This window comes from Rhinatrema bivittatum, chromosome 14 (genome assembly GCF_901001135.1).
Source record: "Rhinatrema bivittatum chromosome 14, aRhiBiv1.1, whole genome shotgun sequence".
Classification (NCBI taxonomy): Eukaryota; Metazoa; Chordata; class Amphibia; order Gymnophiona; family Rhinatrematidae; genus Rhinatrema; species Rhinatrema bivittatum.
Genome location: NC_042628.1, coordinates 36,805,680 through 36,819,336, shown reverse-complemented (window position 1 = coordinate 36,819,336; position 13,657 = coordinate 36,805,680). Strand labels below are relative to the sequence as shown.

At 42.6% G+C, this 13,657-nt stretch overlaps 1 protein-coding gene across 17 annotated transcripts in view; it reads left to right on the top strand.

Annotated features, from left to right (window-relative positions):
* MAPK8IP3 (mitogen-activated protein kinase 8 interacting protein 3) overlaps window positions 1–13,657 on the top strand; it is a 135,845-nt gene that overhangs the window by 40,304 nt on the left and 81,884 nt on the right. For 12 of the 17 annotated variants that reach the window (XR_003852636.1, XM_029576806.1, XM_029576792.1 and 9 more), the window contains one exon: window positions 12,998–13,021. The exons of the other annotated variants lie outside the window; for them this stretch is intronic. Coding sequence is in view for 11 of the 12 variants with exons in the window: in XM_029576806.1 (XP_029432666.1) it covers window positions 12,998–13,021 (24 nt within the window). In the remaining variant the exon portion in view is untranslated. The remainder of the gene's footprint in view (window positions 1–12,997; window positions 13,022–13,657) is intronic. 17 annotated transcript variants of the gene reach the window in all.

The window sequence follows — 13,657 nt, the reverse complement described above, 5'->3', positions numbered from 1 at the left end:
CTGGCACAACCCTTGCGAGAGGGGGATGGTGATGCCAAGGATTTGTAAGATTCAGACAATCCACTAGTGGCAGGGAGTGATCCGGGAGAAGACCTCACAAGAGGCAAACTAGTTGTGACCCAGGGCAAATAAGGATATGGTGACCTGGATGAGGTACCGATTATAGAAGGGTTGTCCAGTTGTCCAGTTGTTCCAGAAGGAAGAGTTGAGACTTCTCATCCCACACGTCTTGGAAGAGCTGGGGGATCAAAGTTACCCAGGAGGATTCTGATAATGAAGGCATGGACCCATTTCTGGATGGCCAATGGGGTCTGCCAAAGGCTTTTCCTTTGCCCAAGAAGGTGAATCAGCTAGTAAACCAGGAGTGGGATACTCCAGAGGTTGGCTTGAAGGTCAGTAGGTGAAGACAAAGTTGTACCCACTGATGGAGGAGAACTTAGAGCTCCTCAAGCTGCCTAAGGTGGAGGCAGTGATCTTGGCAGTCACTAAGAAGATGACTATCCCAGGGGCAGGGACTGGAAATTCAGTTGAAAAGGATGTTTGAAGTTTCAGCTTTGAGTCTCCAGGCGGCAATTTGTGGTAGCCTGATGCAGAGGGCTTGTTTGTGTTGAGTGCAGAAGGCTCAGGAGAATGAGCCCAGCTCAGTGGACTCCAAGCAGATGGCTCAGTTGGATGCTGGGGTGGCCTTTGTGGTGGATGACTTATATGATTTGGTCCGGACGTCAGGAATGTGCTGTCAGCAGTAGCAGCATGGAAACTCCTGTAGTTATGTAATTGGTTGGTGGATGTGTGGTCTAAATCGCAATTGTGTAATCTTTATTTCAAGGGAAAGCTATTGTTCAGAGAGGACTTGGAGCAGTTGATGAAGCATTTGGGGAAGTCCAAAGGGAATAAGTTGCTGGAGGTTAAGAAAAGTATCAAGAAGATCTTTTCTCCATGGACCTGCTTTCGGGATATGAGACATTTTCAGTCTGGAAGGAGGGTCGCAGTATCAGGGCAGAAGAAGACCTTGAGATGACAGCAGTGCTTTCAGTGGTCCTGCAGGACTTCCAGGGATGGTTGCAGTCAGGAGACTGGAGGAGGGAAGGCCTCACAATGAAGTTGGGCTGGTCCACTCTTCGGTGGAAGCAGTAGGAGGAAGGTTATCCCTGTACTTTGAAGAGTGGATCAAAATCAAATTGGACCAGTGGGTCCTAGAGGTGATAAGAGTAGGCTATGCCTTAGAATTTTGTCTTCTGTATAAGAGAGGATTTCATGTTATCCCATTGCATGTCTCGAACCAAACGAGAGGCGGTACGGGATACATTGCACCGCTTGCAAAGGCTGGAAGCGATTGTTCCAGTGCCACCTCTGGAAAGAGGGTGAGGAAGGTATTTGATTTATTTTGTGGTTCCTGAGAAGGAGGACACATTTTGGCCCATTTTGGATCTCCAGAAAGTCAACTTGGTACTGTGAGTGCTACATTTGCTACATTTTCAGATGGAGACTCTGCGTATGGTAATTGCAGCAGTCTGGGGAGGTGAGTTTCTGGTGTCCTTGGATCTGATGGAAGCCTATCTGCATATAGCCATCTGGAAGGAACACCAGAGGTTTCTGCAATTCATGGTGCTGGGGCAGCATTTCCAATAATGGACCCCTCCCTTGGGGTTAGTGACAGAGACATGAACATTCACAAAAGTGATGGTGGTGGTGGCAGTGGTCCTGAGATTCTTGTCCACCCTTATCTTGGATGACTGGCTCATCCAGGCAAAGTCTGCAGGAGAATGTCGTCAGGCGGTGCACTGGGTAATGGAAATGCTGCAGTCGCTTGGCTGGGTGATAAACTTGTCCAAGAGTCATCTAGTGCCAACCCAGTTGTTGGAATATCTGGGAGTGTGCTTCAATACCCGGGTTGGCAGAGTCTTCCTTACACCAGAGATGGTGACAAAGATCCAGTCTCAAATAGTTTGTTTCATGCATCTGTCCGTTCCCAGGGCATGGGATTATTTACAGGTTCTGGGTCCTATGGTGTCTATGCTAGATTTTCCCACATGCGACCTGTTCAGGTGGTGCTGTTGTCCAGTTGGAATCCGTTGTAGGTGGAGTATCAGCAGCTTTTACCGCTGCAGGGAGTATTCAGATCCAGTTTCTCCTGTTGGTTATTTCAGCACAATTTGGAGATGGGGTGGACCTGGAGACTCCAGACTGTGTGATGATGACCACAGATGCCAGCCTCAGTGGTTTAGGGGTGGTCTGTCATGGACGGATAGCCCAAGGTTGATGGTCACCTGTGGAAGTGGCCTGGTTGATCAATTGTTTGGAAACAAGAGTGGTTCACAGGGCAATGATGTTTTTCATTCCTCAGGACCAGGGACAAGCGATGAGAGTATTCTCAGACAATGCAATGACGGTAGTGTATATCACTCATCAGGGTGTGACAAAAGGCTGAACTGTGGCTCTGGAGGCTCAGAGGCTATTTGTCTGGGCAGAGCAGCATCTGGAGGGGATAGCAGCATTGCATGTGGCTGAAATGGATAATGTGCAGGCGGACTATTATACAGCAGGCAATAGTTGGACCCAGGGGAATGGGAGTTGTTAGTAGATGCCTTCAACCTTATTCGATCCTGCTGGGGCATCCCCCAGTTGGATCTGATGGCATCATGGAGCAATGCCAAGGTGGCACGATTTTGCAGTCGTCAGTGAGAGGTGTGAGAGGACAGAGTCAAGGGAATAGATGCTTTGGTTTTTCCATGTCCGACAGGGATTCTACTGTATGTCTTTCTTTTCATGGCCATCAGGCAAGAACCCTGCCCATCTTCATTCAAAAAAAGGCTTAAAACATGGCTTTTCAGCCTAGCCTTCCCAGATACTTAATTCTCCCTCTCTTTCAGAACGACAATTTCAATCTGACATTCCATTTGGTCTTCACAGACCAACGCTTTTGTTCCTTTTGTGTTCCTGTTCTGGTCCTCAGTTATCATCGTATATGTTATTAAGATGACCTGTTATGTTATGTTATGTCATGTCCCGTTTCCACTGTTAATTGCCTCACATGTTCCTTGTATCACCCTTGAGCGAAGTTTGCTGGTACATTGTAAACTGATGTAATCTGTATATTTATAGGAATGTCGGTATAGAAAAGTTAAAAAATAAATAAATAATAGGCTGCATACTGCAACACATAGAGAGATATCCAAGAAGGACTGTGCTGGTGGCACTGGAGTGGCCTTGTCATCTGTGGTTTGCAGATCTGATTTAGCTCACGGTAGACAGATTAGCTCATCTGCCAGGGCTGCTACAGCAAGGACCTATTTTCTCAGATTGAGTGGATCTCTTTTGTCTCGTGGCTTGGCTTTTGAGAGGAGGCTTTTAAGATTGAAGGGTTACTCTGAACCAGTTATTGCCACCTTACTTCAAGTTAGGAGGCTGTCCACATCAATAGCATATGTCAGGTTCTGGAGAGTTTGAGGTCTGGTGTGTGGAGGAAGGCCTAGACCCGTCGAAGGCGGAGATCCCTCATATTTTGGCCTTTTTACAGCAGGGCTTGTCTAAGGATCTGGCATACAACTCCCTTCGTGTGCAAGTGGCAACTTTAGGGTGCCTCAGAAGTATGATGCAAGGGAGACCTTTTGCAGCACATCTGGACATGATGCGGTTTTTAAAAGGGGTCAAGCATTTGCGACTACCAATATGCAGGATGTGTCTGGTGTGGAGTTTGAACTTGGTTCTTTGTGGATCTACATTTGAGCCGTTGTAAAGAGCATCTCTGAAGGATGTCGCCCTAAAAGTAGTCTTTCTGGTGGCTATTTGTTCGGTCAGATTTTGGAGTTACAGGGAGCTGTTTCTGAGGATTATGGATGACGGGGTATCTTTGCATACGGTTCCCTCATTTCTATCGAAGGTCATTTCCTTGTTCCACCTTAACCAAATAGTAGAGTTCCCCGTGTTTCCGAATTGCTCTTCGGAAACTCCAGAGGCAAGAGAGCTGCATTTGTTGGATGTTTGCCAAGTTCTGTTGCGGTATCTGAAGGTCACCAACAGCTTTCGGTGGTTGGATCTTCTGTTTTCTTATTTGGGGGAGAGAAGAAGGGAAGTAAGGCTTCTAAGGGCACTATTGCTCATTGGTTGAAGGAAGCAATTTTTTTGGCCTATCTTTGCAAGGGTCACTCTTCTAGGGTGCAGGCAGCCTCCTGGGCTGAGTGTCAGCTGATATCATCACAGGAGATTTGTAGGGCGGCAATATGGTCTTCGCTACACGCTTTCTTCAGACGTTACTGGTTGGATGTTTAAGCGCCGGTAGAGCCGATGTTTGGTGACGGTGTGTTGAGAGTGGGTCTTTCGGATACCCGCCCAGTGTAGGGGTGCTTGTCTGGCTGATCTGGGGTACAAGCAGGAAAGGAAAATTTGGTTCTTATCTGCTAATTTTCATTCCTGAAGTACCACAGATCAGTCCAGAGACCTGGCCCCTTATTTTCGAAAGACTCTTCTGATAGGATGAGATTTTCTTTGTGTATATATTAAGCTAACTTGGCCAGCCAAAATCTGGTTAAGTGAGGTGCCTCGGAGCAGGTTTTGATTGGTTTCCATGGTGTTGAAATGGGGCTCCAGTTCAGGGGGCCCCAACCTGATAGAGGGGGAAAGTTTGAGTTTTCAATCTAGTTTGTCTTGGGTATAGGTCAATACTGAGGGACTGCAGGTGGCACTCTCAGATATGTAGCCGTGCCTCAAAGGTTTTGTTCTCTGCTTCCATCTGCTGATAGGGATTCAAAATTACTTGTCTGGACTGATCTGTGGTACCTCAGAAACAAAAATTAGCAGGTAGGAAACAATTTTCCTGTATTCAAGTTTCTGAATACATTTTTTTTGTTCCATTCTTTCTGTTAGTCTTCTTAGGCCTTGCCTGCATGTAAAGGGTTCCAAAGGCTTGCTTTGGAAGTAGGATGGACACCAGCTCAGAAGTTTCAGATATCTTGTCTCATTCCTCGTCGTTGGGGAAACCTTGTCCATTGCATGATGTTTCTCTCCATTTCAGAACATAGAGCCCAGTGGAGTTTTGGCAAGTCTTCATTTATGTTGTGGTAGAGAACTCTGAATATTCAGAATCACACTGAGTTATAATCTGAAAAAAACACCTAAATCCTTAAGGAAGTTGTGATTGGAAGGGATGGAGAGGCAGAAAGAAAAAGGGTAGGCAAGGCAGTCAGTCAGCCATGGCAGAGAGGTCTCCTATTTGTCAAATTAACTTTTATTATTCTAGATCTCTTTATTATTCAAGACTCTTCCTGCCCTCTTGAAATTGGAAGGAGCAAGTTTTCCAAGTGCTTTTAACTGATGAATTCACAATTTTGGCTGTTCGTATATTTTTAGCTGACTACTTCTTGAGAGATATGTTATAATCCTGTATCCCCTCCTCTTTCATCTGTGCCATACCTTGATTTAAAAAGCATGACAAACGTGAGATGCCTAGAAACGTTCAGAGTTAGTTTCACGGTGGGATACATCAGGAAGATAGAACAGCAAAAATATTCAGGGCTTTAGCGAAGGTGTGACAGTCTATTGTCGAATAAAAGGACAATCCCTGGACAGAGTGACATGAGTGATGTCGGTACAGCAAGAGTTTAATTTAATGAGGGCTTTTCATCAGGAGGGATTTGCTCCAGAAATGTATATACAATTATAGGCCAGTATCAAACTTACCACTAATCGCAAAACTAATAGAAAAAGCCATACAAAAACAACTTGCTGAGCACTTAGAGAATAACAATATCCTATATCCATCACAGCATGGTTTTCGCAAAAACTACAGCACAGAAACGCTACTATTTGCCCTTACTGATAACATCATGAGAGGCTTTGACAGAGGTAAGCGGTACATACTAATGATGCTTGACCTATCAGCAGCATTTGATACCGTAAATCATAACATACTACTAAATAGATTAGAAGTAACAAAACAATCAAATGGTTCCAATCATACCTAGATAACAGATACCAGGGATGTGCAGAGCAAAATTTTATGTTCATATTTCTTATGTCCGAAAGGGGGTCCCACTTGCGGCCAATATGGACATAAAAAAAATCCAATGAGTTGGGTATATGTACATATGTGCAAAAAAAAAATTTAAACCCCCTCACCCTCCTTAATCCACCCCCCCAGACTTACCACAACTCCCTGGTGATCGAGCGAGGAGTGAGGACGTCATTTCTGCAATCCTTGGCGAGAAGCATGTGACGTCGGCGGCACGTCGAGTGACGCCGGCGTCACGTGATTCCCGGCGAGTTCGCGCCGGACGGCTCGTTCGGCCCAAAAAGAACTTTTGGCCAGCTTGGGGGGGTCAGGAGGCCAGCTTGGGGGGGTCAGGAGGCCCCCCCAAGCTGGCCAAAAGTTCTTTTTGGGCCGAACGAGCTGTCCGGCGCGAACTCGCCGGGAATCACGTGGCGCCGACGTCACTGTCGAGTGACGCCGACGTCGCATGCTTCTCGCCAAGGATTGCAGAAATGGCGTCCTCACTCCTCGCTCCATCACCAGGGAGTTGTGGTAAGTCGGGGGGGGGGGGGGATTAAGGAGGGTGAGGGGGTTTATATTTTTATTTTGGCTCAACAATCGCGATTTCCCACATATCCAACATATCTATGTTGGATATGTGGGAAATCCGATCGTTTATGTCGAATCAATTTTTTAAGTTAAAAAAAAATATGAGTAGCGTTTTACTAATGCGGTCAATCCGAATGCACACCCCTAACAGATACTACCAAGTACAGATAAAGGATGTAAGGTCAAATAAAATAAACCTTCAGACAGGAGTCCCTCAGGGATCAGCATTATCGGCCGCCCTATTCAACATATACTTACTACCATTATGTCACCTACTAGTGGGTCTAAGCATTACACATTACATTTATGCTGATGATATTCAGTTAATCTTACCCATTGATGACACAATTGAAAAGACACTGAACATAGCAAACATGTATCTGGATATCATCAAACAATTACTGAACCAGATGGAATTAGTGATTTACATAGAGAAAACAGAATTCCTACTACTGGAATGCAAAAACATTGAATTCATCCAAAACCCCATCATACTCAAAAACAACCAAACAATTAAAGTCTCAGAAAAAGTGAGAAACCTCGGAGTAATAATTGACACTGAACTTAACCTAAAACAACACATATCGCTGAAAGTAAGGGAAGGATACGCAAAACTCATGACCCTTAGAAGACTAAAAGCCCTACTTACAACAAATAACTTCCAATCAGTGCTACAGGCTCTAATTTTCGCTAGCACTGACTACTGTAATTCCCTCCTACTTGTATTACTACATACAACGATTAGACCACTCCAAATAATGCAGAACTCGGCTGCCAGAATTCTGACTGGTAAAAATAAAAGAGACTGAAACCCTAATAGAATTACACTGGTTACCCATCAAGCAAAGAATACATTACAAAACCCTATGTACCATACATAAATTAATACATAACGAAAAAGCCGAATGGCTGAATACAGCCCTCCGCCTACACGTCCCTAACAGAAACCTAAGATCAGCAAATAAAGCCTTACTGACCATCCCCTCAATTAAAACAGCTAAAGTAACCCAAGTAAGGGAAAGAGCGCTTTCCTTAGCAGGTCCTATGCTATGGAATGCCATGCCTGTCGAGATCCGCTTACAAACAGCCATCAAAACCTTCAGAAAACACTTGAAAACATGGTTATTTAAACAAGCTTACAACAATGAGAAAGGAGAATAGTATACAGGGATAAAGAAAAAAAAAAAGGATCTGCAGAACACTCATGCACACTACCCCAACCTACACGGGTATATATTCTACTTTTATTTTTAAATATGTTTGCTCTCAATTTTAAAATATGATACAATAAAGAATGGACATGATATAACATGATATAACACTTACAATTATGAGTAATTATAAACGAGCTATGTTACCGTAAAGTCTTGGCACTTGTTTAGTGATAGATTTTATCTGTTTTCCAATATTAATATTGGTGCCTTCTTGTAAACCGTTATGATGGCACCTAACTTAATGACGGTATAGAAAAGTTTTTAAATAAATAAATTAAATAAATATACGATGGCCAGGTTTACCCAGTTCTAGAAAGGGAAATTGATAATCCCTGGGAAAAGAAAGAGAGTAGGGTTATAAAAAAAAGAAATGCACCATGGAACTTAGCCTTATTTCTTAAATTTAGCACTTTGGAACTAAACTTGCAAGGTGATTTTCTTCAAAACCCTTTTGCTTGCATAATTTTTCCGTGATTTTTGTTTTCCATGCTATAAGTTGTAGGAAATTTAAATTATTGGGCAACAAATATGGCTTTCAAAATTCTGCAAGCCCAACTGAGCTGCAGTGTTTGTACTACTTTTGCCCAACATATAAATCTGAGCCTAATTGTTGTGCAATGTTGAAATAGAAAATTGCTATTATGATGTGCAAGATGCAGAGCAACATAAAGATCGGAGCGCTCCGAGGGGCTGGCCAAGTTAGCTGGCTAGCTTTGAAAAGCCATGCTAGCCCATTAACTTTTCATCCGTGCTCAAACTCCAGTCTCCCATGACCACCCATTTTTTGAGCACATAAACGTAGCTGTCTTGTAAATATAGTGGATTTAATTTAGCCACTCAGCAGTGGGAGGGAGGAGGGGAAGCAAATTCCCTAAGTTATCTGGCTAAATCCTTTGAAAATTCTCCCCATAATAAATGATGGCAGATGAACGACTAATTGGCAGATCCAGTCTGCCTAGATATCTTAAGAAACATAAGATTTGCAATACTGGGTCAGACCGAAGATGCATCAAGCTCAGTATCCTGTCTCCTATTGTGGCCAATCAAAAGCACAAATATCCAATAGGATCCCAAAGAATAGATCCAATCCTTCTAACACATAACCAGGGACAAGCACTGGCTTTCTCAAGTCTACATGACTAATAATGATTTATGAACTTTTTCCTCCAGGAACTTATCTAAATCCTTTTTAAACCCAGCATTGCAAACTGCTTTCACCACTTCTCTGCCAACAAATTCCACAATTTAATTGTGCACTGAGTGAAAAATGTTTTCTCCAGTTTGTTTTAAATGTGCTACCTATTAGCTTCATAGAGTGATCCTTAGTCCCTAGTACTATTTAAAAGGGTAAATAACTGTTTCTTGTTTAGCTATCCCAGTGCACTCAAGATTTTATAGATCTCTATCATTTCTCTTCTCCAGGCTGTAGAGCTCTAGTCTGTTTAGACTTACCTGATAAGGGAGCTTTTATCATTTTGGTCATTTTGATCACCTTTCTCTGAACACTGTCTAGTTCCACTATATCTGTTTGAGATGGAGGTGACTAGAACTGCACACAGTACTCAAAGTGCGGTTGCGCTGTGGATCAATAAGAGGCACTATGTTAAAACCCTTGTTTTATTTTCCATTCCTTTTCTAATAATACCTAACATTCTGTTTGCTTTTTTGACCGCCACTGCACTCTGTGATGAATATTTCAAAATATTGTCCACAATGATTCCAATATCTTTTTTCCTGTGTGGTGATGCCTAATACAGAACCCAGCATCGTGTACGTATAGTCTGGATTATCCTTTTCTAAATGCATCACTTTGCACTTATCCACCTAAAGTTTTGTCTGCTCTTTAAACACCCAATTCCCTCAGTCTCAGAAGATTCTCTTGTAATTCCTTACAATTGGCTTGTGATCTAACAACTTTGAATAATTTTGTGTCATCTGTGAATTTGAACACCTCAGTTTTCACTCCCTTTTCCAGATTATTTAGAAATATATTAAAAAAGCACCGGTCCTAGTATAGATCCTTGGGGCACACCATTTCCTACCTTTCTCCATGGAGAGTAATGGCTGTTTAGGCCCACTCTGTTTCCTATGCTTTAACCAGTTACCAATCCACAAGAGGACACTGCCTTTTTAATTTCCAGATGAGTCTCTTATGAGGGTCTTTGCCAAATCCAGATACACTATGTCCACCAATTCACCCATGTCAACATATTTGTTGACTCCTTCAAAAAAATCTAACAGAATTTGCAAGGCAAAATTTCCCTCTGTTAAATCCATGTTGTTTTTGCCCTATTAATCTATGCCTACCAGATAGCAGAAAATTTTGTGCTTCAGAATAACTTCTACCATTTTGCCCAGCACCAATGTCAGGCTCGCTGGTCTGTAGTTTCTCAGAATTTTCCTGGAGCCCTTTTTAAAAATAGGCATTACATTGGCCGCCCTCCAATCTTCTGGTACTTTGGCTGATTTGAATGAGAAGTTAAAGATTACAGGTAATAAGTCTACAGTTTTATTTTGGAATCCTTTCAGAACTCTGTGGTGTATACCATCCGGTCCCGGTGATTTGTTCCTCTTTAGTTGATTGATTTGTTCTATTACATCTTCCCATTTCACCAAGATTTGATTCAATTCCTCTCCTCCATGATCCTCAAAGAATTTTTCAAGCATAAGTGTCTCCTCAACACTCTCTTTAGAAAAGACTAAAGCAAAGAATTCATTTAGCTTTTCTGCATGACCTTTTCTTTCCTGAGCTCCCCTTTTACCCCTCAGTTGTCTAGTGATTCCCTCACAACCTTCTTGCTTTGAATGTACTTGAAAATGGTTTTATTTTGTGTGTTTGCCTCTCTGGCAAGCTTCTTTTGGCTTCTCTTCTTAATGTTGTACTTCTAGCTTGCTCTTTCCTGTTTTCTTCATTTGGATCCTCCTTCCAGTTTTGAAAGATGCCCTTTTGGCTGATTCACTAGCTCTTTGGTAGATGTGCATATAAATTCCCATACTTAAACCAACACCAGTTCTCCCCTTGTCTTTTACCTGCCTCTCATCCCTGTTCCAACCAATGCCTTCTCTATCTACCCAAGTTTGTTTGAATTCTGTTACTATGCTAACCTCCACGACCTCTGCTGGTAGGCCTCTCTAGTCCTGGTCATACCACAACCCCCCTGTTCCCCAGGTCCCTTCCCGCTTCTCTCTACCAAATTTTGTAATTTACACAGCCACCAAAACTAGTGAGGCTGTTGTGTGATACATCCTGGCACTCTGTGCTTGCTGATATTAAGGTGGTAATTAGGGCCACTCTGTGCAGGTTAACTCACTGCTGCTGAAGATTTATTTTTTTTTTTTTAAGAACAAAACATTCCTCTCAGGCTAAAGTAAGCGATTCAAATCCAGCTGTCCTGTCAGAGGAAGCTGGCAAGGGTTAGGCGTGCGGTGGATTGTGATGGAGGAAAACTACAGCTGCTAGTGTGGCGGCTGCTGCTGGCACTGCGATTAAGTTTCAGAGGACACTGCGAGGGCACACGTATGTCACCTGAGCATGCCTCCTGGGGTGGAAGGTTCAGTGAAAGAGGCAAAAATGACAGAGACTGTGGAAAAGCTCTAAAGCGTCTGCACTGTCGTCGCTTCCCCGCGCGCTCGCAGTAGAAGGGAGACTAGAACTGGAGGATGCGAGCCTATCCCACTCACTCACAGACCCTGCTGCACATGCACTTTTCCGTGTTTGCTAGAGACTGGCATCGGCCTAAAAGAAGAAGAAAAAAAAATTGTAAGTGCTATGACGAAGTCTTTGTGTCCCTTGCAAGTCGGTAACCAGAGCTTTTCCTTCCGTTCCAGGCTTTGCATCATGTTCTGTGTGTGCGTTGGGGGGAGGGGGTGATACACATGTGTCTGTTCACAAGTACTTCTTTGCCTGTATGTTTGCCCGTGCCCTGGTGCATTCCTATATGATCAGACTTGTCTATCACTGCACTGGTGTGCATTTCTAGAAGAACTTGTGCATGTGTATTACGTTAATGTGTTGGTTTGAGTTTGTATGACCATAATCATGTTTATGTGTGTTGCTGAACCTGCTGCTTTATTTATTTATTTATTTATTTATTTAAAATATTTGTATTCTGCACCATTTACGGCTCCGGGCGGGTAACAACATTGCAATCATAAAATTTCAACAGAACGTCAGCACTTACGTGCAGATGGGCTGGTGTATGTGCGGGTTTCACTGCCCTGATGTCTGTCTGTCTGTCTCAGAACTTGTGGTTGCTTCTGTGCCAGCAGTTGTGCTGCTGTCCTGGTGTACGTGGATATGAGCAGCTTTGTATCTGTGTAGCACGGCAGTAGTATGGATGCCAGCATGAGTTTGTAAATGTAGTGGAATGTTCTAGAGCAGCGACTAGGGGCTGTTATGTACCATTGCTGTCCTACCACATTTGTGTCGGCACATGTATACATGAATAGAATAGACTAGGCTGAGCATTTAAATGGGGTTAGCATTACTGCACAGATGTTCTTCACAAACACACACATACACCACTGAATATCCCGTGTATATTAGCCAGATAGGTATATTTAAATATTGGCCCCATAGATAGATAGATAGATAGATATATATATATACATATACATATACATATACACACACACATATTTTGTACATATGAACATTTATAGTAAATGCAATTAGGTTGCTACCTTAGAGGAATGTATCCACAAGCTCATTTGTGGCTATCACTACAATAATGTTCATATGAATGCTTTTATATGTTGCTATACTATAGCATATGTGTATCAGCAGGTGTTCGGTGGGACTCTTACTTGGATGCTTTGTGTTGCTGCACTGGAGCATATGACATGAACCCAAATCAGTGCTGATGTATATGTGTCACTGCGCTGGTGCATATACGTATGGTCATTTAAAAGTATGTGTTACCATACAGGCATGTGTTAGATACTTTATCTGATATGCCACCTTTCACTATTATATCAAAGTAGTTAACATTAAAAATATCACACAACATACATAATAATTTAACATAGGATAAAATCAATAAAACACTCAAGATATAGTAAAATAGAAACTCCCATTTATGTGTTTGAGTAAGCACCAGCATGCATGTGTGCATGTGTTTGCATGTCCTTTGCACTCTAATGATTATTTTCTTATCTCGCTTCTTGTGCCATTGCCGCTGTGTTTTTGCTGCTATGTTTGTCACTGCAGTCATCGCCAGTCATGGAGGAAAAGGTAAATCTCTCTTTCCGTAGTTTGTTGCTGCAACCTTTGTGGGATAAAACAGTCAGGCTGTGCTGGAAAGATGCAGGGGGGATGGGATAAAGTGCTTAGCACAGTGTTGAGTTTATGCACTGCTCCATTCCCACAGACCTGTGTGCCCATTCCCTGCTTAACCATAGGGTTGGTTTGGAGAGAGACCAGGAGATTGCAGGTCTCTCATTTTTCATGCCCAAATCTATGTATGGCAATAATCATAAACAACAAAACACATTGACAAAAACATAAACAAACTTTTAATCTCTACTGCATGTGTTTTTACTTTAGCACAGACAAAAAGCAGGACTAGATATTTTGAATTGCTTTTTTTTTTTAACAACTACTTTAATTGCCTTGCTTTGATAACAGACATAATATAATCTTGGCCCCAGTGTGGTCAGGTGGCAGGGTTTTAAATCCCAATATTGTGTAGATTCTCACACTGGGACATAAGGCCAAAAAGAGACCATCCTCTACTCATAACTCAGACCCTCCACTTGGATTTTAACAACAACAACAAAAAAAAAACCAAACTCAAAAAGTGAACGATTTTTCTTGATTTAAAAGTGTTGCGAAGTTCAGCAGTGAGCATCTCCACACAAAAGACACTTG